The sequence below is a fragment of the Achroia grisella genome, unplaced genomic scaffold (assembly GCF_030625045.1).
Source record: "Achroia grisella isolate CSIRO2021 unplaced genomic scaffold, CSIRO_AGI_Agris_v1 utg149, whole genome shotgun sequence".
NCBI classification, from domain to species: Eukaryota; Metazoa; Arthropoda; class Insecta; order Lepidoptera; family Pyralidae; genus Achroia; species Achroia grisella.
In genome coordinates, this window is record NW_026712644.1 from 273,029 (window position 1) to 299,982 (window position 26,954).

The window sequence follows — 26,954 nt, forward strand, 5'->3', positions numbered from 1 at the left end:
AGACCACCGAGGCTTCGAAATCTTACGATATTATATGTGTACCTTTTTACAAAAAAAAATCGAAACTAATACATAGTATTACGCGTGCGGCGCCGCGGGGCTTTACTAGTAAACGAGTTCACTAATGAACGTCGTACTATTGGTACTGTACAATTCACGTGCTGTGAGAATGTCACTGATTGTCATTACGTCACTATTTGTGACAAGATTATGACACAATGTGTGACGTTAAACCACTGAATTCCCAGTTATCATTTCAATGACAAACAATAATATTTTAATAATAATTAATTAAGTGTAATTAAGTGTAACATCTAAATAATATAGGCATCAAAATCTTTAAATCACGGCTGGAGATTATGTTTAAATTGTGGATTAATTATAGGCATTAGATAAGAGGCATTTTAGTCCTCTAGAAGAGCATCTCAAGAATGGTATTAGGAGTGTCATATGATAACGTGATGTCCGTAAGGCTGTACATATTATAGGTGATGAAGATGAAGATAGTGGATGTCAGCTTCTCAACCATTACTACTACATAAAAAAATATATAAATATATAAAATAACATTTGGCTTGTCAAATTTATTCATTGATTGCCGTTTACCACCAACTGGACCGTCTGGTTGTTTCCCATTTCAATTACATAAAAACTCAATCCTCCTGAATAGCAACTCACTGGTATCTCCAGTGTCTTTTTTTTTTTTATAAAAAAAAAATAAAAAAAAATAGCAACTCACTGGTTATCTCCAGTATCTATTGGTCTGTACAGACAACAATTACCACTAACAATATGGTTCCTAGAATCCGAATGGGCAAATTATTTGCCATTCCTGAATCCGGTTGCATAAAAAACAAATATTTACATTGTGCAGGAATTGAACCTGAGACTACCGCAATATGAAACAGTATAATAATCTACTACACCGTCGAGGTAATGAATGCCTACGAATCGCTATTTGTGTCATTGATATTTGAACTTTGAGCATACGAGGATATATATGATTACGATACGAGGACAATATGAGGATTACAAAATTCTTATTATTTTATTGAATGAATAATTACAATAATGTTATGTATTACATATTTTAACATAAAATTATCATTACATAGTATGAACAAAGTCGCTGTCACTGTCTGTTCCTATGTATGCTTAAATCTTTAAAACTACGCAACGAATTTTGAGGCGGTTTTTTTAATAGATAGTGATTCTAGAGGAATGTTTATATATGTACACCCGTGCGAAACCGCAGCGAGTAGCTTGTAGTATATATTATGTTACATTATGAGTTCTTTATATAATAATGGTAGTCTCAAGACGCCATCTACATACATATTCAAAGATTTTTTTCGTAATATAAGATACCCAGACCGATACAATCATACTCATGAATACAAATGTTTGTACCGTGCGAGGAATCGAAACCGCGACCATCAGAAGTAAAGCGGTGTGCTAAACAGCTAGACCACCGAGGCCGTCAAATGCACATGGCACATGTATTATACATATAAACCTTCCTCTTGAATCGCTATATCTATTGCTAAAAGCTGCATTAAAATCTGTTGCGTAGTATGGGACACAGTCACCTAGATACATAAAATAATAATTGCATTTAATAATGTCTAGTAAGACAAATTCAATATTGTCTACTAGGCACTGCTGTATCTAAACTGTGTCACCCCACCTTACATTTTCCTATTTTTATTTAGTATATAAGATCATTATTTCTATGTACATATTGTCAGTTTATTATCACCTGTAATAGACATCGTCTCGACCAGCAACATCTTATTAATCACCCGCAACACGTAGTTTAAAAGATCTAAGGGAACCGACAGCGGAAAACTATTTCATTTTCTACTACGTAAATATTAGTAAATAATAATCCTGAACAATTCACAGTACCAAATAATCAGAGCAAAGAAGAAGAAGAAGAAGAAGCAAAGCAGAGCTTGTTTTGCAGCTATCAAACAATTAATATCAATACTGCAATTTGTAGAGATTAAAACAATCATACTCAATACTAATGTTTGTACCGTACGAGGAATCGAACCGTTGACCATGGGAAACAAGGCATTGTGCTAGACCACCTCGGCCGTCAAACTATTATTCAACAATTGCAATGTTCGTATTAAAAAAACTCCGGCCGAGTTCCTAGCTACCAGACCACCGCTAGACCAAGAAGACTGTTGTTAATTTTTCGTATGTATTCTTATATTTATCTAGGACAAACGCTTCAACTAGGTAAAAACAACTTTGAGAGGGAGGCCAAGAGACGAATACAGCTAGGCTGGGCGGCATTTGGGAAACTTCGTCAAGTCTTCTCGTCGTCGCTACCACAAAGCTTACGGACTTAGCTGCGGTGCCGAAACGTGGACACTGACGATACGACTGGTCCACCAACTCAAAGTCGCTCAACGTGCTATGGAAAGAGCTATGCTTGGAGTTTCTCTGAGGGATAAAATCCGAAACGAAGTGATTCGCCAGAGAACTAAGGTCACCGACATAGCTCTTCGCATCTGTAAGTTGAAGTGGCAGTGGGCTGGTCATATCTGTCGCAGAACCGATGCTCGCTGGAGTAGGCATGTTCTAGAGTGGAGACCGCGAATTGGCAAACGTAGTGTAGGACGCCCCGCAGCTAGGTGGAGCGACGACTTACGTAGGGTTGCGGGTAGTAACTGGATGAGAAGGGCTGAAGATCGTGCCCAGTGGCGTGCCTTGGGAGAGGCTTATGTCTAGCAGTGGACTGCAGTGGGCTGATGATGATGATGATGATGATGATTCGTATTATTTTACTTTACGTACTTAAAAAATAAACAGTCTCATAGGAACCTCCTTTTATTGAAATCGATAAAAAATTTGTGCCTTAAAATACCGAAAGAAAATAACTACTTTATTTCTTATTGTCTGTAACATATAGAAAATATTACGGATAAGAAATTACAATAAAAAATTAATCAACAGACTGTAAAACATTAGATTATTAGATAGTAAATTATATAGAACATATTACTCTTTGGTACTATTTATTAATAGTAGTCGATAAATCATTGTTGAAATCGCAACGCAAGCTGTCGATTAATCGATAAATCGTAATAGTCTATCTTTCTATAGGAAGTCCGAGAAGGCTATAATAGAATCGATATTATTACATTCGTGATTGAATTTATAATATTAAGCGACGAATTGCTACGACAAACGCTCAGTGTGTACGAATTTTCAATCATTCGATATGAATAGTGATACTATTGATCAATCTAATGATATGTAAGTTAGATTTGATTGATAAGTTCATAAATTCGATATGGCAAATATTTTCAGTGAAGTTCTAACAAGTTATTTATGGTAATTTAAACATTTATTAAAAATGCGACGCGCTTCCTTCCAACCAATCAGAAACGAGATTTGTGGTCTGTTATACGACACGCTTTCTTCCGACCAATCAGAAACGAGATTGTTCACAGTTGCTAAGTCTTTTAAATACTTTTTTTTCAACTATACTACTATAATATCAAAGCTGCAATGTTTGTTTGCTTGATTGTTTGGTTGAACGCGCTAATCTCAGGAACTACAGCTTCAAAATGAGAAATTCTTTTAGTGTTGGATAGATCATTTATTGTATTTAAGTCTATAGGTTATAGAACATCACGCTGCAACGATTAGGAGCGGAGCATCAATAATAAATGTTGCAAAAACGAGTAAAATGTGACGTAGACGAAGTTACGTTTGTGTTAACTAGTAATAAATATCTCAAATGTACCTTTAATTTTAATTTTACATGATAAAAATGTATACACACCGGCTTAGACCCGGGTGTTGATGTGGGCACCCGTCGTTACGTCATCCATAGTCTATATATATAACTCAAAGGTGACTGACATAGTGATTTATCAAGGCACAGCCCAAACCGCTGGACGGATCGGGCTGAAATTTGGCATGCAGGTAGATGTTATTACGTAGGCATCCCCTAAGAAAGGATTTTGATAAATTCCACTCCTAAGGGGATAAATTAACACGAGCGAAGCCGTGGGCAAAAGCTAGTCATACTATAAGATAGTATGAAACACACACAATGTATATGAATACGAAGGCTAATGTTTAGATGCATCGTCACTTTCGCATGCGTGGAATGAGTGGAGCGAGACACATTTGTGTGTACAAAATATTACGCGTACAAAATAGTGTTGCATTCACCAACACTTGACATTTAACAATACTTGTAATTACCCTATCTGGGAGAACAGTCATATTTATATATTGTTATAGGCACAAAATAGTAACCTGTAAAGTATGCATTTAGACTTCATCTGTCAGTTGATTTGTGCTTATCGTAATAGTCAGACAATTTTTGTTATGATACAATGAACTAAATGGTCGTAAAATTTCAAAATTACAGTGCCAATATTTTTATTATTTTTGTAACATTATCTAAACAAAGGGTGACGTGCAGGGTGATGGCTGCCAGGTGATAATCGCACTTGAAGACAAATAATAAAGATTTTGCGTTGTACACTAAGTACGGTCAGTAGATAAATATAAATATACAAAAACTTTATATATATGGTTCTTGTATTTTTATAGGTACGTACTTAATATTTCTCATATTAGATATATGAGTCACCTGTTGCATGCTATAAGCCATTACTAAAAGAATTTCTATCCTTAAAGACGCAGAGGTTCCACTAGTTCTCAGTCTGTTACAACTTCAGTGATGATTCGAGGCTTAATACTAAACTGCATTGACTCCAAAATAAAATTTTGGAAAATCGACATTAAAGTTAAAACGATTAAAGTCATTTTCCTAAATTTATAATTTTTATAACTCGGATCTCTTTAAACGCCATTCTTTGTGATAATTATTTGATATGATTGAGACCGTTTATTCTAACTAAATTAATTTATAGTGATTTTGTATTGTCTCATTAAGGTGAGTTTTAAAGTGTGAATATATTCTACCTATATGAGGGAGGGAGATGACAACATCCAAATTGTTAAGTATGAGTAGAGACTATATATTTTATCGTCGTAAATACACACTTATACGTAACTTTATTCATTATACTTTTTTATATTATTTTTAAGGTAAGGCTAAGGTATGTACACCTAAAAACACAATAATTGTCATAGATAACATCAATATGAATAAACTGAGAGATTTATTCGATTTTTGAAGTAAGAATTGTACATTAATTACTATACATATTTACGAGAACTTTTCAATAGATGGCGCTATAATTAAAAAGGAATTCATTAGAAGTCATTTTATACCAACAATAAAAAATGTACATCCAGTAACGAAAGTACTTTTTTATAATGAATGGCAAACAAATAGCTTCCCCCTGGAAACCATCGTGATAAATTACCGGTGAACTTGCCACGATGGGCTTATTGAACTTACCTGGTATTCATTTTATCATTTTCCACTGGTGTCCCGACAGCGGAAACCGTTAGTGCAGGTGGGTGCTTTTTTTTTATCATCCATTAAAAATACATTAGAGAGGGGGGATGATTTGATGTGATGTTTTGTTTTATAACTATCGTTTTCCGATAATAAAATATATAGTTTCTAGTATATACTCATTGGTACAAATAGTTTTGAAAATTGAATCTACTATTCAAGCACACATATTTTAGAGTATAAACCTTTGAGTAATAAAATTGTGTCTGACGTGCTTGTAGTCCCAATTTTCATGTTCAAATGTGTACTATACTTAACACTTAACTGCTGAACGTATTCGTGGATAGGCTACTAAGTTGTCCCATAAGAAAAAGCACTATTGACCCCTATTGACCCTATTTACCATGTTAGATTGACCTCCATGCGGCCTGTCTGGTACCTTCATGGTTCGATCCTGGTGAATTCATCACAATTGTCCTAATTTCGAGTTGCATGAGCTCGAAATCAGGAACTTAATTATCAGGAAAGAATTATCCTCGATTTAGCCCAGGCGGGAGATTGTACTATTGGAATGATATACCTGCCGATGTTTTCTTGAGAGACAGCATGGGGTTTTAGGGTATATTGAAGATTAGTATAAAGTTTAGTTTAGGGGTTGGCAACCCGCACGTGGCACCTCTGGTGTTTCAGGCGTCTATAGGCTACGTTAACCGTTTACCATCAGATGAACCGCATGCTAGTCCACTACAATTGTAGTACATAAAAAAAACTGGCATGTAAGCTGTGTAGGTACAGGTCAACTCGCATAGTTACGACTATACTCTTAACGTAAATACTAGTCGCAACCATTCGAGTTCCGGTACGTACAGTTACCATTTCGACTCGTCACACGAATAATCAGCAGTTAAAGTGTTAAATAATTGTCATACAAGTGCTATTGGATATCTCGTACATGCATATACAGTTGATATTAAAACCATTTACAATTTATATTTTGACATACAATTTATATATCCAGTTAAACTCGCACTAAAACATATGAGAGATATTTGTTTTTTACATTGTAACTACACGCGGGGTACAAAAAGTACACAGCTCTGCATGAAACTTATTTACATAATTTTTTATATTAAGAAAGAATGTAACGTAATGTGTAACCCTTTGTTTTATTTTCTGGTACTGCAAAGTACCAGAAAATAAAACAAAGGGTGTCAAAGTTTCTATATGTAGTATAAACTAGGATAAATAATATTTGCTCTTTATTCCACAGCATAAAATAACACATAGAAAAAATTACAAGTCAATCAAAATAATAGAATGGGCGTCCTTATCATGAAAAACATTTTCTTCCAGACGACCTCATAATATTTTAAACTGTAAAAAACTTAGCTTGTGGCTAAGTTACGGAAGTGCAAACTTCATTGCAAACACTTCTCGCATTTATATTATGTCGTAACAGCATGTAATAGCAGTCTGTTCGTATTTCTAACAGTAAATATAATACTTCTTTCCTATATTAATATTAGACTACTTATACTGTGACGGCCAGAATATTAGTCTGGTTAGCTCTCATTACCAAAGGAATTTCATTTTTATAGTAAAAAAGCTAATGCCCACTTGGTGGTATGTGGGAACCGTATATACAAGAACCGCAAATTATTACGTCATCACGTGACATCCGGGGTACACGTCTTTCATTGCCAATCTTGAGGCCGAAAGTACCATGCTTCCAAAGTACCATAGTTTTTACTGTTAATACCATCATAAATTACTGTACCTAGACCTGATCCCATAGAAGAAATTACATATATTAAAGGAATCGCTATTTAGCGATAAGGCCGCCCATTTTTACTTCTGTATTTTATTGTAATTGATTTTTTTTCTGTGAGTGGAACAATAAAGAGTCATTCACTCATTCATGCAATAAATTCAATATGCATGCAAGCGTATCTACGCGGACTTGTGTACTTACGTAATATTTATACATCTACCATATGTTTTAGTACGACTTGTAAATATTTAATAATAATAATAAATTTAGCGTATCTTAGGCGCAGATCTGTCGTTGCAGTGTTTGTTTCGGCGTAGAGTTGCGCCTCGTTTTATTTGCTCCATCAGCGACGTGTGGCAGACACGCGGATCCGGCTGTAACGATAAACATGTATGTAATACCTGAAATAATAGTCGAATCATCATGACAGACTAAGAAAAAATGCGTTAAAAGTACCGCGTTGCGGTTTTGTGGCGTATCCATTTATAGTGAAATTAGTTCATTAGTAAGTCAATGAGTAATGTGAAGTCACTACCGAAGTATAATGGAATTTTAAAAATATATATACAATATGTATTTGCGGTGTTGTATCATAGACGACTCGTATCCTATGTGTGATACGCAATTTAAAATACATAGTACAGAAAATTACTTTGCGTATAACACGCAGTCATTTTCTGTACTACGTATTTTAAATAATAATGTCTTCTAAATAATAATAAATTCATATATTATGTATATACATTACTTTAGTAGAGTTTGCAATAAATTATTGTAATATATTTAATAATATTTCAGCACAATTCAGTGTCTAATCCCAAGTTAAGTACAGCTTCTATTATGGGTTTCAGACAACTGATATAAATATACATTTTATTAAGACGTCCGGCGGCGTGCGCGGGGCGGCGCTGCAGCGTGGCCGACAGCTTATCAGGAACGGTTGCGAACGGCTGCGAACGGCTGTGAACGGCTGTGAACGGCTGTGAACGGCTGTGAACGGCTGTGAACGGCTGTGAACGGCTGTGAACGGCTGCCTCGGACACTGGACGGGGCGGGCGTGTGTACCTGCGCGCGCGCGTTGATGCGGTCGCGGAGCGCGGCGGCGTGCGCGGGGCGGCGCTGCAGCGTGGCCGACAGCTTGTCAGGAACGGCTGCCTCGGACACTGGACGGGGCGGGCGTGTGTACCTGCGCGCGCGCGTTGATGCGGTCGCGGAGCGCGGCGGCGTGCGCGGGGCGGCGCTGCAGCGTGGCCGACAGCTTGTCAGGAACGGCTGCCTCGGACACTGGACGGGGCGGGCGTGTGTACCTGCGCGCGCGCGTTGATGCGGTCGCGGAGCGCGGCGGCGTGCGCGGGGCGGCGCTGCAGCGTGGCCGACAGCTTGTCAGGAACGGCTGCCTCGGACACTGGACGGGGCGGGCGTGTGTACCTGCGCGCGCGCGTTGATGCGGTCGCGGAGCGCGGCGGCGTGCGCGGGGCGGCGCTGCAGCGTGGCCGACAGCTTGTCAGGAACGGCTGCCTCGGACACTGGACGGGGCGGGCGTGTGTACCTGCGCGCGCGCGTTGATGCGGTCGCGGAGCGCGGCGGCGTGCGCGGGGCGGCGCTGCAGCGTGGCCGACAGCTTGTCAGGAACGGCTGCCTCGGACACTGGACGGGGCGGGCGTGTGTACCTGCGCGCGCGCGTTGATGCGGTCGCGGAGCGCGGCGGCGTGCGCGGGGCGGCGCTGCAGCGTGGCCGACAGCTTGTCCAGGAACGCGGGCGCCGCCGCCGCCGGGCCGCCGCCTGCACACACACACACATACACACATTTACTGCGACGTCTGTGCTGTCCTACAGGGTCTATCTATAACACCGGGAACACAGTAGACTAGATACTCCCGACGACAACAAACGGCAGCTAACCTCCGCAAACGCACGACACCGTCCTCGCCGTTGAAGACGACGACCTCGACCACGGCGTCCATTAAATCGACCGTTTAATATAAAATGTCGCATCGTATATATAGTTCAATTTAATAACATTTTACTTGGATTTTATTCCTTTTACGACTCCTCTGCTTTTCCCTTATCACATTTATTTGAGGTCGACGTAATATGTTTTTCTCTTTCTTACCATTTCAAATAACACTCAGTTCATACGTCTCTTTGTCGCCCTTCCTCCGCCCCCATAACCATGTATCACCTTCCTTAAAATATTATCTTCCTTTTACAACTAACCCCATAGAGAAACACAAAGACACAAAAGCTGATAGACTGACGATAAATGGTAACCGTCACCATTAGAAGCGTCACGTCGTCATATGATGTTACTGATACTTCAAGTATTACCATTCGTGAAAACTAACATATCAAACATTGTAATTTTACTGCCCTTGAAACCAAAACACAACTACTTAGCGACAAAAATACGATTGTTTTCTTATACGTATATACGTATCCACGCAGACAACTTCTCTCTTCTGTTCAAAATCTACCTTAATTAAAGTAACTTTGTTTCAATATTCCTATTTTGATTAGTTTCGTCATTTTCATTGGTATTTATTTTATTTAAACCACATACAATAAACAAATTTAAAGCAAATAGAGAGTGGTATATCAATCTTTGGTAAATCATTGTATAGTCTAGGAGTTACCTAAAAATATTGTTTACCTTTCGGCTTCGGAGGTGGATCAGCCGTTGTGATCGTTGATATTGCGCGGCGGGTGGTCCTTGGTGACAGTTGGGGGCCTAACTTTGCACTTAAACTTGCTATTAAGCCACCTTCTGCTAAGCACAATATGTTATTTAGTAATAAATTAATCGAAGTTCTACAAAAGTTTAAAAAATATTAAAAACGGATATGGATTAAAATTTCTTGACAATTTATCGAGTCGAGACATGTATGCTAATATTTATAATATGCTAATTTTAGTACATAATAGTTCTGATAAGTAAATTAGACGTTGCTGTCTCGTTTCATTTTATTTCTTCTATTCGATGGCAATATATTTTTCATTATGTCTTAATATTCTCAAGAACGTTTTCTCACGCCGCTCCCCTCTATCGAACCCCAGTCAAATTCAAACGGAGATCGAAATTACGACGGTAGGGAAAAAAATAAAATTATAATGTAAAAATTTGACGTTCATAAGCGGCTAAAATGTCCTACATGAATAAATGATTTTTGAATTTGAATTTGAATTTGAATTTGACGACCCGAGCCGAGGTTCGAACCCCTAGTGGTGTCGGACTAGAGTCGTATCCGTCGGGCGGGAGTCGTTCGGTGAGTTCGGAGCGCCGCCCGCACTCGCCCCCTATCGTGCGGTGCAGCCGTAAAGCCTCCTGGAGGGCCGGCTGGCTTTACGGTTTCACCGCACGATTGGGGGCGAGTGCAGACGCTCTCGAAACCCTAGCGTCTCAGACTAGAGACGTATCCGTCGGGCGGGAGTCGTCCTTCGGCCGCTCCATAAGTCGTTCCTTGGGTTCGGAGCGCCGCTTGCAGTCACCCCCTATCGTCTGGTGAAGCTGTGCAGGCCTTAGAGCGGTCGTCACGAGGCATACTGACGGTCTGCGTGTCGGTCGGCGCTGTGCGAGCGTGCGGCGGCGCGGCGCACTGCGAGCGGGGTGAGGGCGTCGTGCCGCGACATGTTGTTGAAGCCGGCGATGATCTGTGACGGCTGCGCGTATATTGTGTTGCTTTGCGCGTACTTCTTCTCCTGTTGCAGCTTGAATCCTGTTAAAGTGATTCCGGTTTGAATCTCTCTATTGCCGTCGATTTACTCATCGTTGCGTTGCATTCGTCACATTATTTAGGAGCGGCGCAGTATATTATGTACCACTGATAGGATTCAGTCATATTTGAGCTCATTCTCCTATTTTACATAACATCTTTCACACAATTCATCCATCCACGTACATGTTAAATGCTTTTACACACTTTCATTACATTTACATTTTGATACACACATTGTATACCTTTGTATTAATAAAACGATTACTTCTTTGCCGTTTAGAAAAATAAGGAATATATATTATTTATAGTACTATACGTAGTCAAACTACAATTACGATCAATTCTATAGCTAGACAAAACACAGGAAAATGTACTATTTTTAGTTAAATGTACTTTAAAACTTTTTAACCTGAGGAGATCAAAACTATCACTCCTAAGATTATCCTTTGATCCTTAAACCCTGGCGGGTCGAGGGGAACGGGATTGTTAGCAATGTGAACTAATGATCCCATTGCTAGCAATGTACCATGTCAAGTTGACCTCCACGCGGTTCCCCCTGGAAACCATCGTGATAAATTCCCTGTGAATTTGTCACGTTGGACTAACTAAAATCTTCCACTGGTGCCCCGCTAGCGTAAACCGTTAGAGCAGACGGGTGTACCATTCCATTATCATCCTCAAAAAAAATCCCTGACGGATCTAAGAACCGAACTTTGAAATAGGGCGAGTACAATAGATCTATTGCAGGTCATAGTGCTACAGGTCTTAGTGCTACAGGTCTTAGTGCTACAGGTCTTAGTGCTACAGGTCTTAGTGCTACAGGTCTTAGTACCCAAAAGAGTTTTCAAAGGGATCAATTAAAAAATATATAAACAAAACACATTATTAATAAAAACTGGATCTACGAAATGTTTTAATATTATTTTAAAACAATAAAAAAAACAAATATTTTAATATCACTTTCATGTAGTCCATGAAAGTGATATTAAAATATCAGCAAAGAAAAAGTATATAAATATATCAAATTCTGAGGAAGTAATATCACATAACGATACTTGAAAGAAGTCACTGTTAAATTTTCGATACCTAATGAGGTTATAATATATTTTAAGGGTCGGCAACAACGCACGTGTCATCCCTAGTGCTTCAGGCGTCTATAGACTACTGTAGCCTTTTACCATCAGATGGGCCCTATACTTGACTGCCACCATCGTAGTAAAAGAAAAAATATAAAAATTATTACATGTTTGCTTACCAGTTTGTCCATAATGTGAGTCATTGGATACTCGGGGTCCAAAACTCGAAAATGAATTGTTCTCCCCGTTACTGGGGGTAGAGGGGCTCGAGCCATGTGGCGATCCACCTAAAATATGTACATATAAACCTATTATATACCTATATATGGTAAAAAACAAAGTCACTCCAACTGATTGTTCGCTTAGATATTTTAAACTACGCAACGGATTTTAATGCAGTTTTCAGCGATTGTGAGAGTAATTCAAGAGGAAGGTTTATATTTACAATACATGAACACCCATGCAAAGCCGGGGCAGGCAACTAGTATACTATAACTAAAATAAGCGTCTATTGTAATAAATTTACCTTACTTACATGAAATCTTTTTAAATCTATATATACATAACTCAAAGGTGACTGACATAGTGATCTATAAACGCACAGCCCAAGCCACTAGACGGATCGGGCTGAGACTTTGCATGCTTAAAGCTATTATGACGTAGGCATCCCCTAAGACAGATTGATAAATTCCACCCCTAAGGGGATAAATTAACGCGTGCGAAGCCGCGGGCAAAAGCTAGTTTAATATATGTGTTATTCTTCTGTATAAACTATATTACTGTAAAGTTTTATCAATATCCGTTAAGTAGTTTTTGCGTGAAAGAAAAACAAACATCCATCCATTCATACTAACAAAATTCCACGTTTATAATATTAGATAGATAATAAATAAAAGATACACACCCGCGTTGACATCTCTGAAGAGATCCGAATTCGAGCTATTCAAACTATTCTTCCTAGCATACACCGAATTCTCCACGTAGGCCATAATTCTGTGCCCTGTCTGCCCGTAAATAGGGTTCAAATTCCCTGTGCTGTTGAGACTGGTATTCGACGAGAAGTTACTCTTCGCTTGCTGGAAGGTGCTCAGCGAGGGTTGGTTGGCGTTAGTCTGATTGTTCTGATTGGTCTGACTGTTCTGTATCTGTTGGAGACTGCGTCTGACCAGACCAGGGGATGCCGGCATATGTTTCAATTCGGTTAATTGCTTTACGGTTTCTGCTACGTTTATCGATTGGTGTCCTGAGAAGGAGATTATATTAATTTAATAGCAAGATGAGTACATAAAATAAAATTGTATATTTAAAAATTCTTATTATCTAAGCATGTTCTGGTTCAAAGTGATATCAGACTCAAGATATATACAAAATACCACAATATATAGTATGTTACATTTACATTTAAAACAAAAAATGACTACATACATTTCTTATAAGCCTTATTGAAAATGTAAATGTGTTCTTTTATATATTGTTTATATCTTTCCTTTACTGTACAAATAAAGAATATAGATAGAATATATATCTATCTACATTCTATCTATCTATCTAAATTACCCGCATTTTCGTTATCTGGTTGCAGCAAAAAGGCCGGCGGAGGCGGGAGGTTGTCTGCCTCTGTTGATGCCATCTGTGGGCTTTGTATGTTGCCCTGTAAAAAAAACACATAGGTTTTTAATCTAATTGGTATGGTAAACCAGTCGAACATGCGACAACGTCTCTTATGGAGACGTAGTCGTTTATAGTATCTACATATTAATAAGTGAAACAAAAACTTTGTACCCCTTTTAACGAAAATTGAGAATAGATTTATAATGTTTGTCTTTGATCTCAAATTATGATGGAATTTCAAGCACTGGGTGACCATTAGTACATATGTATCGAAATAGACCTACCTGACCGTAAGCTGGTCGTTGTGGTCTCGATATGGACGAGGACCTTCGCACGGGTGGCGGCGGCTTCCCGAGCGAACTGGACGAGCCCCGGCGAGACCACACTGTAGCTGACAAACAAATTACGACTTAATATTGTTTACACATAATACATATTTTTAAGTGGGAGGGTACTGTTATTAATGACGACTAGTGACTCTGTTGTTAATAAGTTACTATGTTAGGTCAACCTCCATGCTGTTACCATGGAAATTATCGTGGCCACATCGGGCTAACTGACCCCATTCTCATTGTACCATCCTTCACTGGTACTCCACCAACGTATATCGTTAGCGCAGGCTGGTGAAACATTCCATTATCATACATTAAAAATATATAGACATCCGCTCCCAGCCTCCAAAATATAGGTCTGAACTAGTTTGGATATATTAACATAGCGATCGATATCTAAGACATCTCAGTCATTAGAATAGAATAGAATAGAAAATCATTTATTAAAATAAACTTAATTTAAGCACTTTTGAATAGTCATAACGATTTGTTTTTTATCTACCATTCGGAAATCTGTCTCATCACAAGAAGAACGAGCAAGAAACTTGTGTGTTGCTCTTTTAAATAATCTTTGTAAGTTTACATTTACAAGTCGAAACGTGTGAATACAAACTACCAACAAGCGCACTAATTTTTTGGGTCAAATATAAATATGCAATAAGATTAAATCAGTCGTAGTGATAAGAGCAGACCAGTCCCTACAAGCAGCACTCGTTCACGAATATGACCGATGAGCCAGCCATCACTGCGCTCGACCATATTTTAGGGAGCCCAATGACCCGGCCCACCACGCCGCCACATGTCCGGACATTTTAGTGAGAATGACTACTCATTCCACACGACCACGTTACAGCTACAAGCGTCGCACACGTCAAGCTAACATTATATGATATTTTGTAATATTTTATTGTATTTAACTTTTTTGGATGTTCCGTTAAGCTATTCATACCTATATTCATACGTATTCATAGATATATTTTCATAATAGTTATAAAATTTTGTTCCACTTCCTTTTTTTTCTACTATTCTAATGCTGTTGGCCGCAGCTGGCCTTTACAGCTTCACCGAAAGATAGTGGTGTTGCATATGGCTCTATAAACCTACGGAAGGTCTTATGGAGCGGCTGAAAGCCAATTGTCTGACGGATACGATTTAAGTCTGAGGGGTTGCCCTCAGACTTTAGTCGTATCCGACAGACAATACTTTTCGTTTACCTCGCGCGGGCTCAGGCCGTCATAACTTCGATACCCGTTTAAATCAGACAGACAGGACAGAGGGTCGATAGCAGAGATCCTCTACATTTTTTTTTATACTACTCTATAATACTGTTGGCCGCAGTTGGCTTTTACAGCTTCACCGGACGATAGAGGTCGAGTGCCTATGGTTCTCCAATCTCGCGGAAGGATTTATGTAACGGCTAAAGATCAACTTGAGTTGAGAGAACGGGAGTTGAGTTTAGTCGTTTAGTTTGAGAGGGCACCACTAGGGGGTTCGAACCTCGGCTCAGACAGACGTACATAATTTCGATCTCCGTTTGAATTGGACGAGGGATCGATCAGAGGGGGCCTATCTACATTTTGAAACATAGTAATATATATACACATTTCTATTAAAACTTCTGATTTCTGCGCGTTTCAGGACCTTACCTGTCATCGAAACGGGTCGTCGTTTCGGAACCGCCGGTTTCTTGCCTATAGTCGCGAATGATGGATTCTCTGCGACCTCGTCCAGTGACCTCACAGCTTCTTCTAGACTCCCGAGAGAGATAGAGAAGCTCTCGCGTGCAGCCGCGACTGTAGCGTCGCTATCTCGTCTCAACGTCACGATTTCGGATTCGACTATCGTGCAAATGGAAATGCATGCGAAGCGAAATTAAACAAAAAAAATGTAATGAAAGTAAAAGAATGATTTGTTTATGTGTTTGTTTAATGAATTAAAAATGTATTGTTTTCGAATAACTGAATTAGGTTTATTCCTGAAACTAATATTATAGGAAGAAAATATTTGAGATTTCTATTTGGTTTTGAACTCGAGCAATTTTAACTCGTGGAGCGCTCAGCTCTACGTTATTTTACTTGTAATAAAACTTTCTGTCGTTTTTTCTAAACTTTTCATTTTTTCATACTACAATATTTAAGACATTTAGACCATTATGAAAGTTCAGAAATACTTTTTTTATTTGGGGAAAATCCTCGCACTGCTGTCATCAGGTGAAGTTAATGGGTATCGCCGGACTCTTACCGGCTAAAACCCTCAAAGATACTAATTTAAAGAAAATTTTATAATGTAACTTTATCAATACTTGTTACTATTTATAAACGAATACATTTCCATTCTTTTGTTTTATTTAAAGTCTAAAAAACTGAACCATTAAATGCAAGTTACACTACGTTCTCTTAAATATATTTTTTGTTAAAATTTTTTACTTATTTTTATTATGATATAGCATTGAAAAATAGTCATATGTTTTAATGTAATAATAATTTATATTGCTAAACAATGTTTGCCGGGACAGCTAGTTTTTTTTAATAAGTTCGAAAACAATACATTTGTAAAATAAATACAAAAGAAATGTGTATAAATGCATTCAATAATTGCGATGATATTCGAAACAAGACACATGCATCTGTATCACGCACACACTCACTACTAACATAGATGTACAGTCAACACCATTTATTGCATCCTCTAGTATAAACATTTTAACGTACACTTATTATAAAGGCTTTACAATTAAACTTTATCTATAATATAACAAACAACATTTACCGCCAGTAACGCTTGTTTAGAGAATATAATTTATGAATTGTGGCCATGTTAAGTATACACTACAACTTTAACGAATCGTTACTTAAAAATATGTTAACAAAAGTAATAGTTTAAATAATATTCCAGCAATTAAAATTAGAACAAAATTCTATTCTATATAGAGAAATATTAAATTAAAAACAAGAATTAAAACGAATTTAAGTATTAATTTTAGAATTCATAGAAAATTAATTTTGAATTCATTAAAAATTAATTAATTTCAGATACATTTAAGAATTAATATAATGAAATAATTGCGTGTACGAATTATTTCATTATATACGTGGAGGCACGTATACTTACTTCTTTGGAATAAAACTTTGCTATAATTGATTTTTAGGCGTTAACTTTACAGTTCTAAACACGTCGTATATACATTTCTTGGTAGGAAGTGACGCAACAAAACTAATGTTGACTGTACTATAATAAAACCAAATTTATAGGTATATAATAATAAAAAAGTACATTGATCTAAAACAAAATAGAAAGGCCATGCGAAACAATTACTACTTACAAAATATATTAAAAAAAAAATGAAAATATACTAGTATTACAAAAAAAAATCGAATGAAAAACTTTATATTGTACAAGATCAGTCGTAAAGGATAAACCAATTTGATGATGTAAATTGGACTCATTATCCCGCACTTATTCTTATATTTTGAGCCTTGTGTGTATTGAGACAAGGTTGTAATTATGTATGTTTGTTCAATATTGTATATTTATTCAATACTAGTAATATCTAGTGTACAGCTTCCACCTGTCAAATGGTTTGTATATAATTGCAATCATTATAGTTTCAATTTCATTGCAACATACATACATAATAAGGCCTAATGTTGGCAATATATAAAGACCAAATACCTTTCCAAAACATTGAAATAATAAAAAAAAACTCGTTTTGAATCACGTGACACATAGTATTTTAAATTGGTATATCCATTCAGATGAATCCTGTATAATATATATATATATATAATAACAAGAATACCTACTAAGCTCACACTGTTGAAATTCGTATATCCGTTTCGACTAATTCTGTATAATAATAATATAACCTACGCTCACACGGCCTCCCTAATTTCTTATCTACGACTAACACAATAAGGTCTAAAGTTACATACCATCAGCGTGCTGTATTTGGTGCTGAAGTGCGTGATCCTCCGCAGCGAAGGCACCTTGGCTTCCATAGCCGCTCGAGGATTCCAGTGAGGACTCGCTGGCGCTACTCTCAGAACAGACCTATAATCAAAGAAAAAAAAATCTATACATACTGTTGCGGTTGGGTTCTTTTGCGTTGAGATGGTATGTATGGTCAAATAAATAATACGTTCGTATGCAGAAGAATCGATAATTAGGTCGTGTATACTCGTAACACATACTCTAATACACAGAAAACACCCAGAGTGATACAAACAATTATACTAATGAATACAAATACCTGTACCGTGCGTGGAATCGAACCGGCGATCGTCGGAAGTAAAGCGATATAGCACATACCGCTAGACTGAGGCCGTCAAATTTTAGTTACTAATAATGTAACAATTTTTAAATACTAGATTTAAGTTTAAAATATCATTTTTTATGCTATGTACAATCGTGAAAATACCAAATAAGAAGCTTCTTATAACAAGACGAGTATGTAATATTGAGGTGAATAAAACCGTAATCTCGATATAACAAATCTTAGGCCAATCCCAACCTCAATAAACAAACCTCAGTTTAACAAATTTCTTGATATTACGAATATTTACATATTCCCTTCAGATTTGTTATATAGAGGTTGCATTGTATACAGACACAATTATACATTTTATTAATATTAGAAATGCGAAAGTTTGTTCGTACCGACGGATGTTTGTTCCGTTCACGCAATGAGTACTGATCTGATTTTGATGGAACTTTACACTAATATATAAATCAGAATAACTTATAGGCTTAAAATATCAAGCGGACGAAGTTGCAGGCACAACTAGTATATAATATTAGTATTGATCGATATATGGCAATAAAAAAACATTTCTACAACAATTACAACCGACCACAGCCGGGGCTGTACTTGTCATTATTATTAGTATAAACAGTTTTTAAAATATTCCATTCAAATGTCCCAAATTGTATGTATTACTTGCATTGAAGGACTATGTTTATAACTAAAGTATTCATTCCCGTACCGAACAATGGTGTGTGACCATTGTATGAACTATTGCATATTACGACTAAAGCATCTTGATCGTTTACTTAAATTTGCAAATGACATCAGACTTCAATATATGTATTTACATTTTACACACACTCATTCACACCAATGCTCATAACTTTTCGATTATACATCCATTTTTCTAAAATAATAAAAGTAGCCTAAGTTACTTCTTATTACATCAGCTACTTGCCAAAAAAGTCCCTTCAAAATCGGTCCAGCCATTTCAGAGATTAACCGGAACAAACAGACCGACAGACAGACAGACTAAAATTGAAAAAAATGTAATTTTGGTGTATGTATCGTATTTATATTCATATGCATGTAGTAAGAAACGGTTATTTCAATATTACAAACAGACACTCCAATTTTATTTCTATGTATAGAATGTATAGATAGGTACTGTAAGTAGGTAAAGTTAAACACATATATGTATAAACACTTATATATATAGTACTTGTTATAGCAAGTATTTAAGTACGTATATATTATTGTTATGTAGGCATATTACTATTGACATACTATACTAAGTTATGCCTTTTCCCATTACTGCCCTTCAACTGATTTCTGTTTTTAGCCAATTGTTAGCTGGTAGAGAATGCTATATGGCATTAAGCTCGCCAATTGTGCATTATTTTAGATAGTGCCATAAAGAATAAATTAATTAATTAACAGAATAATACTAATATTGAGCAGAACAGTACGATGGGATTGTCATTGTCAAAATTTTGTGTACAAAAATCCACAATAAAAAAAAATAAAGATAAAAAACAATCCAGTATCAAATAGCGTCGTATCTCATACATAAATATACGTAATAGCTTGGTTATAACAACTGAGGGTTAATGCAGCATATCAATCGGTTTGAGATCGAGAGCAGTACAGTTTCGTTATCAGTCAATAATGATTTTCAATGCGCATAAATACACCTGCATATTGTAAGTGACTATTTGTTTTAAACTTATTCCTATTATGTATATTATATAGCAATGTAAATATAAATATTAATAGATATTTCTAGAAATCAGACAAATTTAACGACCTACTGCCGTTAATGAGGTATGCTGCTTTTAGTTTTTATTAACTCGTAAAATCATAATTTTGCGGTAAGCCAACGGTGGAGTAATAACTATGTGAGTTTATGAGAAATAGCAACAATAAATGCATTATTTGCGCAGTATACAATCGTATATTAGATTTTATATATTTGTGTCGTATTCCATAGTATTTATTTATTTAAAACTTTATTGATTTTGTACAATAGGCGGGCTTAACGCTAATAGCATTCTCTACCAGCCAACCTTAGTATTCACAATTTTGTTTGTTTATTTATTAAAAGAAAACCAAGGCTATTTAAGTACATCTTAAATAAAATCAATATAGACGTCATGCTAAGCCACTAACAGGCTTTGCCTAATAACAATAGACTAATTCTAGAAAATTACATCCATACGTATAAAGGCAACGACACATAAAGTTAACAGAGAATATGAAATTAATTAACAAAAGTACAGTACCAAATAGTGAATTATACAAATATATATAATACATATACATGATCTTCAATAATAAATAATTGTTATTTAAAGAAGGGCTCACTTAGTTGGTGTCTCGCTGATTTAATATTATTACAAAATAGATCTATATTAACAGTTTTAGATAATTTATTAAAATTGTTGCTAGCTCGCCAGTGTGATATAGTACGTGGAAATCAACACGTTGAATAGAAGATTGTGCCAGTGTACGTTTTATCTAACGACACGTAGGTCACGCAGTTGCTCATATATATAGTTTATGTAATTAGTGTAAACTAGAGTAATTCAAGATGTAACAGTTAATATACAAGTTACACCCTACTCTGTGTGTTCACTCTCACCACCGCTCCTGTCATCACACCAGAGAAATGAATTCTGCTTATAGTTCGACGACACTAGGGGAACAGATAGGAGAGGATTGTGCCTTGTTGATACTCGTGGTACATTAATGGATAATTTACCCAGGAGATTAGGGCAGTCGACAGCACCAAGAGGCTATTCTCATGAGATATGTAAAGTAGTAGTTGTAGTCTAATAATATTAGTAAGATTAATATTATAATTTCAAAAGTGTGTCTGTTTGTCATGCCAAATATAAATTATAATTTATATAAGTAGGTGGAGTCGGAGATTACAACTGTTTTGTTTTAAATAACCTCTTTATTTTTTATAGTTATGAATTATGAAAACAAACATATATTTCCCATATTACAGATTCGCCCTTATAATCCCGGCCAGTAAACAATGGTGCGTACACACAAAATATTTATATTCATATTTTTATAACAAGCTATGCCCGCAAGTAGTAGTAGTAGTAGTGTAAGTGACATTTGATAGCATTTTTATTTACATTTAATTTAAAAGTACAAAGAAAAAAGTTTCATTGGTCTAACTTCAAAACTGACGAATTTCCATACAAACTTTCATCCCCTATTTTTTATCCACTTAAGGATATTTTTTTACAAACTTGTCAAACAATGTCATGTTTATTTATATTTAATCAACAGTAACAACAACTTAAAAATAAGTTTGAAGTTTCTAGCTTTAAAAATGACGATACATCCATACAAACTTTCATCTTCCTTTTCAACCTTACAACCCTTTTTTCGCATTACAAAATAGCTTATGGCTATCAGTATACCAAAATTCATTTAAATCTGTTCAGAAATTTTAACGTGAAAGCGCTACAGACAGACAGACTTACTTTCGCATTTATAATATTAGTATCCACATTTCGGTCTCTACATTTATCTTTAGAAATAAAAAATCAAAGTCATGTTTGTATGTCAAGAAATTTATTAAAATATAAAAAATTACAGCCCCATACGCGAATCAGAAGATGCTAAAGCCGCTTACAAATCAGGTGATACTCAAGACCAAAGCCCTCTAATAACGCTGGATAACATCAAAACAAAATTGAAAGAAAGCGGCATATTCGATTTTGAAGATTCCACATTGAATGAACGGGAGAAAAAAGAACTTGGGAAATTGTTCAACGCTGTAGAGATTATGGTGAGTCGATCAGTAATTTGAAAACTTGAAAACTAATAATAATAAAAATTTCAACAGTACTAAACTAAAACAGAATGGTCTACGCTGGCAGTGCACCAGTGGAGGATGATAAGATTTAAGGTTTTATTACTTAAGATTTTCTAATCTTATCTAACCTAACCACCGCTACGGGATGCGTTATGACTTTCTCCATTTGTGATCAAATTACGTGCACAACCTAAATGGTCTCGGACAGTGCGGTTTCAGAGGAGATTCTTCCCGCGCTCACTTAGGTTGTGGAATGAACTACCTGCAGAGGTTTTCTCACGAGACTACAGCATGGGGTTTTTCAAGAAGGGTATATTAAGGTTTCTTAAGGGTCGGCAACGGGCATGTGACACCCCTGGTGTTTCAAGCGTCCATAGGCTACCGTAACCGTTTACCATCAGATGGGCCGTATGCTTGTTTGCCACCTAAGCGGTATAAAAAAATTGAAATAAACTTAATGTAAACACTTCCAAATGAGTGGGATAATAAAAAAACATGACTATTCAAAGTCATGTTTTGTTTTCTCCCACTCATTTGGAACGCAAACTCATCACAAGAAGTATGTGCAAGAAATATAAGTGTTGCTCTTTTAAAAAAAATGACTTGGTCCGTGGGGTCCTAGCGCTATAAGACTTTTCAAAGAAATAACGAAAAGGTTAGTCGACATCACAGAAGACCGAAGAGCTAGCAGCTACCTTGGACAAAGAATTAGTCTAGCCATTCAAAGAGGGAACGCTGCCAGTACCTTCGGAACTTTGCCTTAAGGGACCCCTTTTAATAATGTATTTTAGTTATTGTATTATATTTTTTAAGCTTTTTAATTTTAGGTTGTAGTAAGTATTATATAAGGTCAGGTCAGTTAGGTGCATTATCATGCATTAAATAAATACATTTTTTCCACTACTATATTTATTAACTCTTATCAACATATTGCAGACGACATCGCGTTATAGACAACCAAGTAATGCCCAAAACCATATGTTCTCATCATTACGAATAGTCGAGCGAGCTGTGAAGAAACAACTGAAGGAGGGCCAGATATCGGAGAGTTTAGCTTCCAAGTTCAACTGGGATAAACTGTTAGTATATTATACAATTGTCGAGCGCAGTAATGTCTGGCTCATACATCATATTCCTTTTTTTTTTGGACTACTCTAATGACAACGGCCAACAGGTCGCAATTGGCACCCCCTATCGTCCGGTAACGCTGTAACGTTACCGGACGATAGGGGGTGAATGCAGATAGCACTCCAAACCCGCGGAAGGACTTATGGAGCGGCTGAAGGCCAACTCCCGCCTGACGGGTACGACTTTAGTCTGAGGGCACCACTAGGGGTTCGAACCTCGGCTCAGACCGTCATAATTTCGATCCCCGTTTAAATTGGGGCCCCCCTCCAATCGTTCGGAGACGACGTCATACTCGTGAAACAGTGCTGCTTGTATTAATTATTGTGTTAGTAAATTAGTGCTAGTCGGTAGTTTGTATTCACATGTTTAGAATTAAAAAAAGTTACAATGATTATTTAAAAGAGCAACACACAAGTTTCTTGCTCATTCTTCTTGTGATGGTACAGCCTTCTGAATGAGTGGTAGATTAAAAGAAGGATAATTATGACTATTCAAAAGTGCTTAAATTAAGTTTATTTGAATAAATGATTTTCTATTCAATTGTATTAGACAAACTCGGTGGTTTAGCACACCACTTTACTTCCAATGATCGCGGGTTCGATTCCTCGAACGGTATAAACATTTGCATATTTCCTAAAAGAGGTAGTTGCCTGAAAGAGGTTGCGTTAGCGATAAGACCGCCATCTGTATCTTTTTCTTTCTTTTATCTATTGCCATATTTTTAAATGTACTTGTAATGTTGGTGCAATTAAGCAATATAAGTAAATATATATATATGTTTTCACCTTTTGCAGATCATCTCGTCAGAAGCGTGAGAAATCTCACTACCATATGGACAGAACAACGCATATGAGAATATTTGATATAGAACAATAGTTCTTATTACATAGGATGCATGACATATATTCTATCCAAATCAAAATGCAATAAAATATATTTCCATATGTTATATGAATATATATTATTTGTGACTTACTTTACTAAGTTTATTTTTTAAACATTCTTTTTACTTTTAATTCCCTGATCAAAGAAATATTATAAAAGCAATTCGTCAATATTAGGTATATTTATAATAAATAAAAATAGTTATCGCCCAACACTCAACATTCGACCATAATTAATTTAAATTATAAATTAGAAGGTTCAATTGTCAAAGACTATACTTCTATGTGTGTGTGTGTGTGTGTGTGTGTGTCAAAAACTGTAATGCTTTTTTATTGATTTAATGTATTTTTATGAATAATATTTAAAAAATTGTAGCATTTTGGACTTATTCTCTATATAAAAGTATGCGAAATTTCATACTCAGTTTGCGCAAGTTCTGTAAAAAGGGGTACAAAGTTTTTGTCTCACGTAATAATATATACGTTATTGGTATTATGATAATCTTATATATATTATCCTATCAGAATGTTAGTTACTATATTCCTCTGAAACGGCTAGACTTATTTTTATAACATTTTATATGCATATTCAGTAGATCTGAGAATCAGCTACTATGTATCTATTTTTTATACCCCTAAATGATAAGGGTTGTCCAATCCTAACTTTTATTAAAAAAATTTTGAACACTTTTTTTTTAACATGAGACATTAAAAATACATACTACCCTAAATTTTCATTCAACGATTTTAATTTATATGGCAAAACAACGTTTGCGGGTTTAGCTAATAATCTATAAGCATACCTTCTCCTGATGCGGGTGGTCAGTACCAGCGGCGGTGGCGGCCGTAGTGGCGTGGTGGTGAGCTCGCGCAGCCGCCAGGGTCGCCAGTTCCGACAGATTCACATACAACGCTGGCATTTCTGCAACACGAGAGCAATAAAAATAAAAAAATAAATCTACCTATACGAGTGTGATTGCTTCTATCAGTCTGGGTGTTTTCTGTGTATGCATATATAATTATACTTAAGAGCTGTCTAGTATCCACAACACAAGTGCAAGATACTAAATCGCTGTGATTGAATTGTCCAAAGTTGTTATTATTATTATTACTACTGGTCGCAAAAGTGGTCAAAATTCTACCTAATACCTAATAATAAAGAATACAAAAAGATCTTTGAACCAGCAAAAACAATTAAACTATGCGTGTGTGTGTGTGTGTGTGTGTGTCAAATACATAGTAGTGTGTGCAATGTATTATTTTATTCAATTATGCATAAAAAAAAATTCTGCACGCCTTTTTATACATAAACTTCTACTTCTTGCGCCATCTACCACTTTCTGTCTTCTCTTCTCTACCCAAACGTTGTCTGAAAGAGATTGCTTAAGCGAAAAGACCGCCTTTTGTACCTTATTACTTATTATTTGTTTGTTCTTTCTATAATTGTTTGTCTTTCTGGTGCAATAAAGTGTTAATAAATAAATAAACGATAAGTGTGCGAAATTTCGCCCTCCACCGTCCGTGCAAAAAGGAGCACAAAGTTTTTGCTTCACGCATTAATATATAAATTATATATTTATATCAGTTGTGTAGTACCCATAACACTATATGTCCTTAGCTTGAGACTGTATGGCGATATGTGAATTGTTCAAGATTATTACTATTATTAATTTATACAGTATATAAAAGGTAATGACATACCTTTGGTGAGATGCGGCGGCAGCGACGATGGCTTGGAGGGTTTAAACTCTGACTGTCCGGTGTTGGCGTTAGAAGACTTCGTGGGCACCGACGGCCGCTCCAATGACGAACAACGCTGGAAATTTAAGAAAAACAATGGATTTTTCTGTCTACTCTAATGCTGTTGGTCGCAGCTGGCCTTTACAGCTTCACCGGAAGCGGGGCGAGTGCAGATGTCACTTCAAACCAAAGGAAGGACTTATGGAGTGGCTGAAGACTAACTCCTGCCTGATACGGTCGGTCTTAGGGCACCGCTAGTGGTTTGAATGGCTCAGACGGTTGTAATTTCGATCCCCGCTTATATTGGACGACCAATTCCCGGTCGTAGGGACAATCGGTAGCGTCCAGTTTATTGCACTTGATGGTGTAACTTGAGTTGGCCACACATGAAATCGATGACGAACGTTTTCGCATTCAAAGAATCGCGACCGCGAACAGATTACGACACGGCAGGGTCGCCATGTATTGTCGGGATTTGGGGTGATGACTGAAAGCACCGAGATCGAGTAAAATACTGTCTTTGATTACGTTAAAGAGTACATTATATCTTACTACTACATCACAGTGTGGTTGAGTTCATCGTTTTCACCATCGAGGACGGTGTCGTGTTTGTATAATACGAGTAATAGGGACGGAATGTGTGGGCCCGTAAGGAGGTTAGCTGAAGTTCTGGGGTCTTCAGGAGCAATAAGTACTAACTAATAACTTGCCTCAGACGATGTTTTAACGTAAGGATTCGGTGCATGGTCATATTGAATTTTGTGTAACACATATCTCAGTTAAAGGGTATAGTAAGGCAAAAAAATTAAGAGAATAAGAGGCATCATATCATGGCTGTTTCTTCTGTCTTCTTATGTCTATGTTTTATTAGTATTGGAATACATACGGTGGGCAGCGGCGGTCGCGCGTATATAGCGTGGTCGTGGTCGTGGTGGTGGTGGTGGTGGTGGTCGTGGTCGGCGCGGTCGGTGCGGAACGTGAGCACGGTGAGGGCGGCGCGGGGGTGGCCGCGCTCGCAAGCTGCGGCACCACAACACACACCACTCTATATAGCACACACGCCAACATATCCGACGGTACCCAAACATATATAATATCAAACAATTCCACGTTCATAAGCGGCTAAAATGTCCTACATGATTAAATATTTTTTTAATTTAAATTATTATTCCAAGTGGTCGAAATTAGACTAAAGAATAGAGTTAGATGTTGGAAT

The 26,954-nt window shown here is 36.8% G+C and overlaps 1 protein-coding gene across 1 annotated transcript in view; it reads right to left on the reverse strand.

Annotated features, from left to right (window-relative positions):
- Positions 1-7,438: 7,438 nt before the first annotated feature.
- The window catches only part of LOC131840794 (protein MTSS 1), a 144,699-nt gene continuing 125,183 nt past the window's right edge, over positions 7,439-26,954 (reverse strand). The window contains exons 13-25 of the mRNA XM_059188992.1: positions 26,625-26,758; positions 25,700-25,814; positions 24,802-24,920; positions 17,838-17,955; positions 15,552-15,743; positions 13,858-13,964; positions 13,520-13,613; positions 12,867-13,205; positions 12,142-12,270; positions 10,719-10,886; positions 9,824-9,940; positions 8,843-8,955; positions 7,439-7,546 (exon numbers count right to left, since the gene is read on the reverse strand). Of these exons, the coding sequence (XP_059044975.1) occupies positions 7,439-7,546; positions 8,843-8,955; positions 9,824-9,940; positions 10,719-10,886; positions 12,142-12,270; positions 12,867-13,205; positions 13,520-13,613; positions 13,858-13,964; positions 15,552-15,743; positions 17,838-17,955; positions 24,802-24,920; positions 25,700-25,814; positions 26,625-26,758 (1,853 nt within the window). The remainder of the gene's footprint in view (positions 7,547-8,842; positions 8,956-9,823; positions 9,941-10,718; positions 10,887-12,141; positions 12,271-12,866; positions 13,206-13,519; positions 13,614-13,857; positions 13,965-15,551; positions 15,744-17,837; positions 17,956-24,801; positions 24,921-25,699; positions 25,815-26,624; positions 26,759-26,954) is intronic.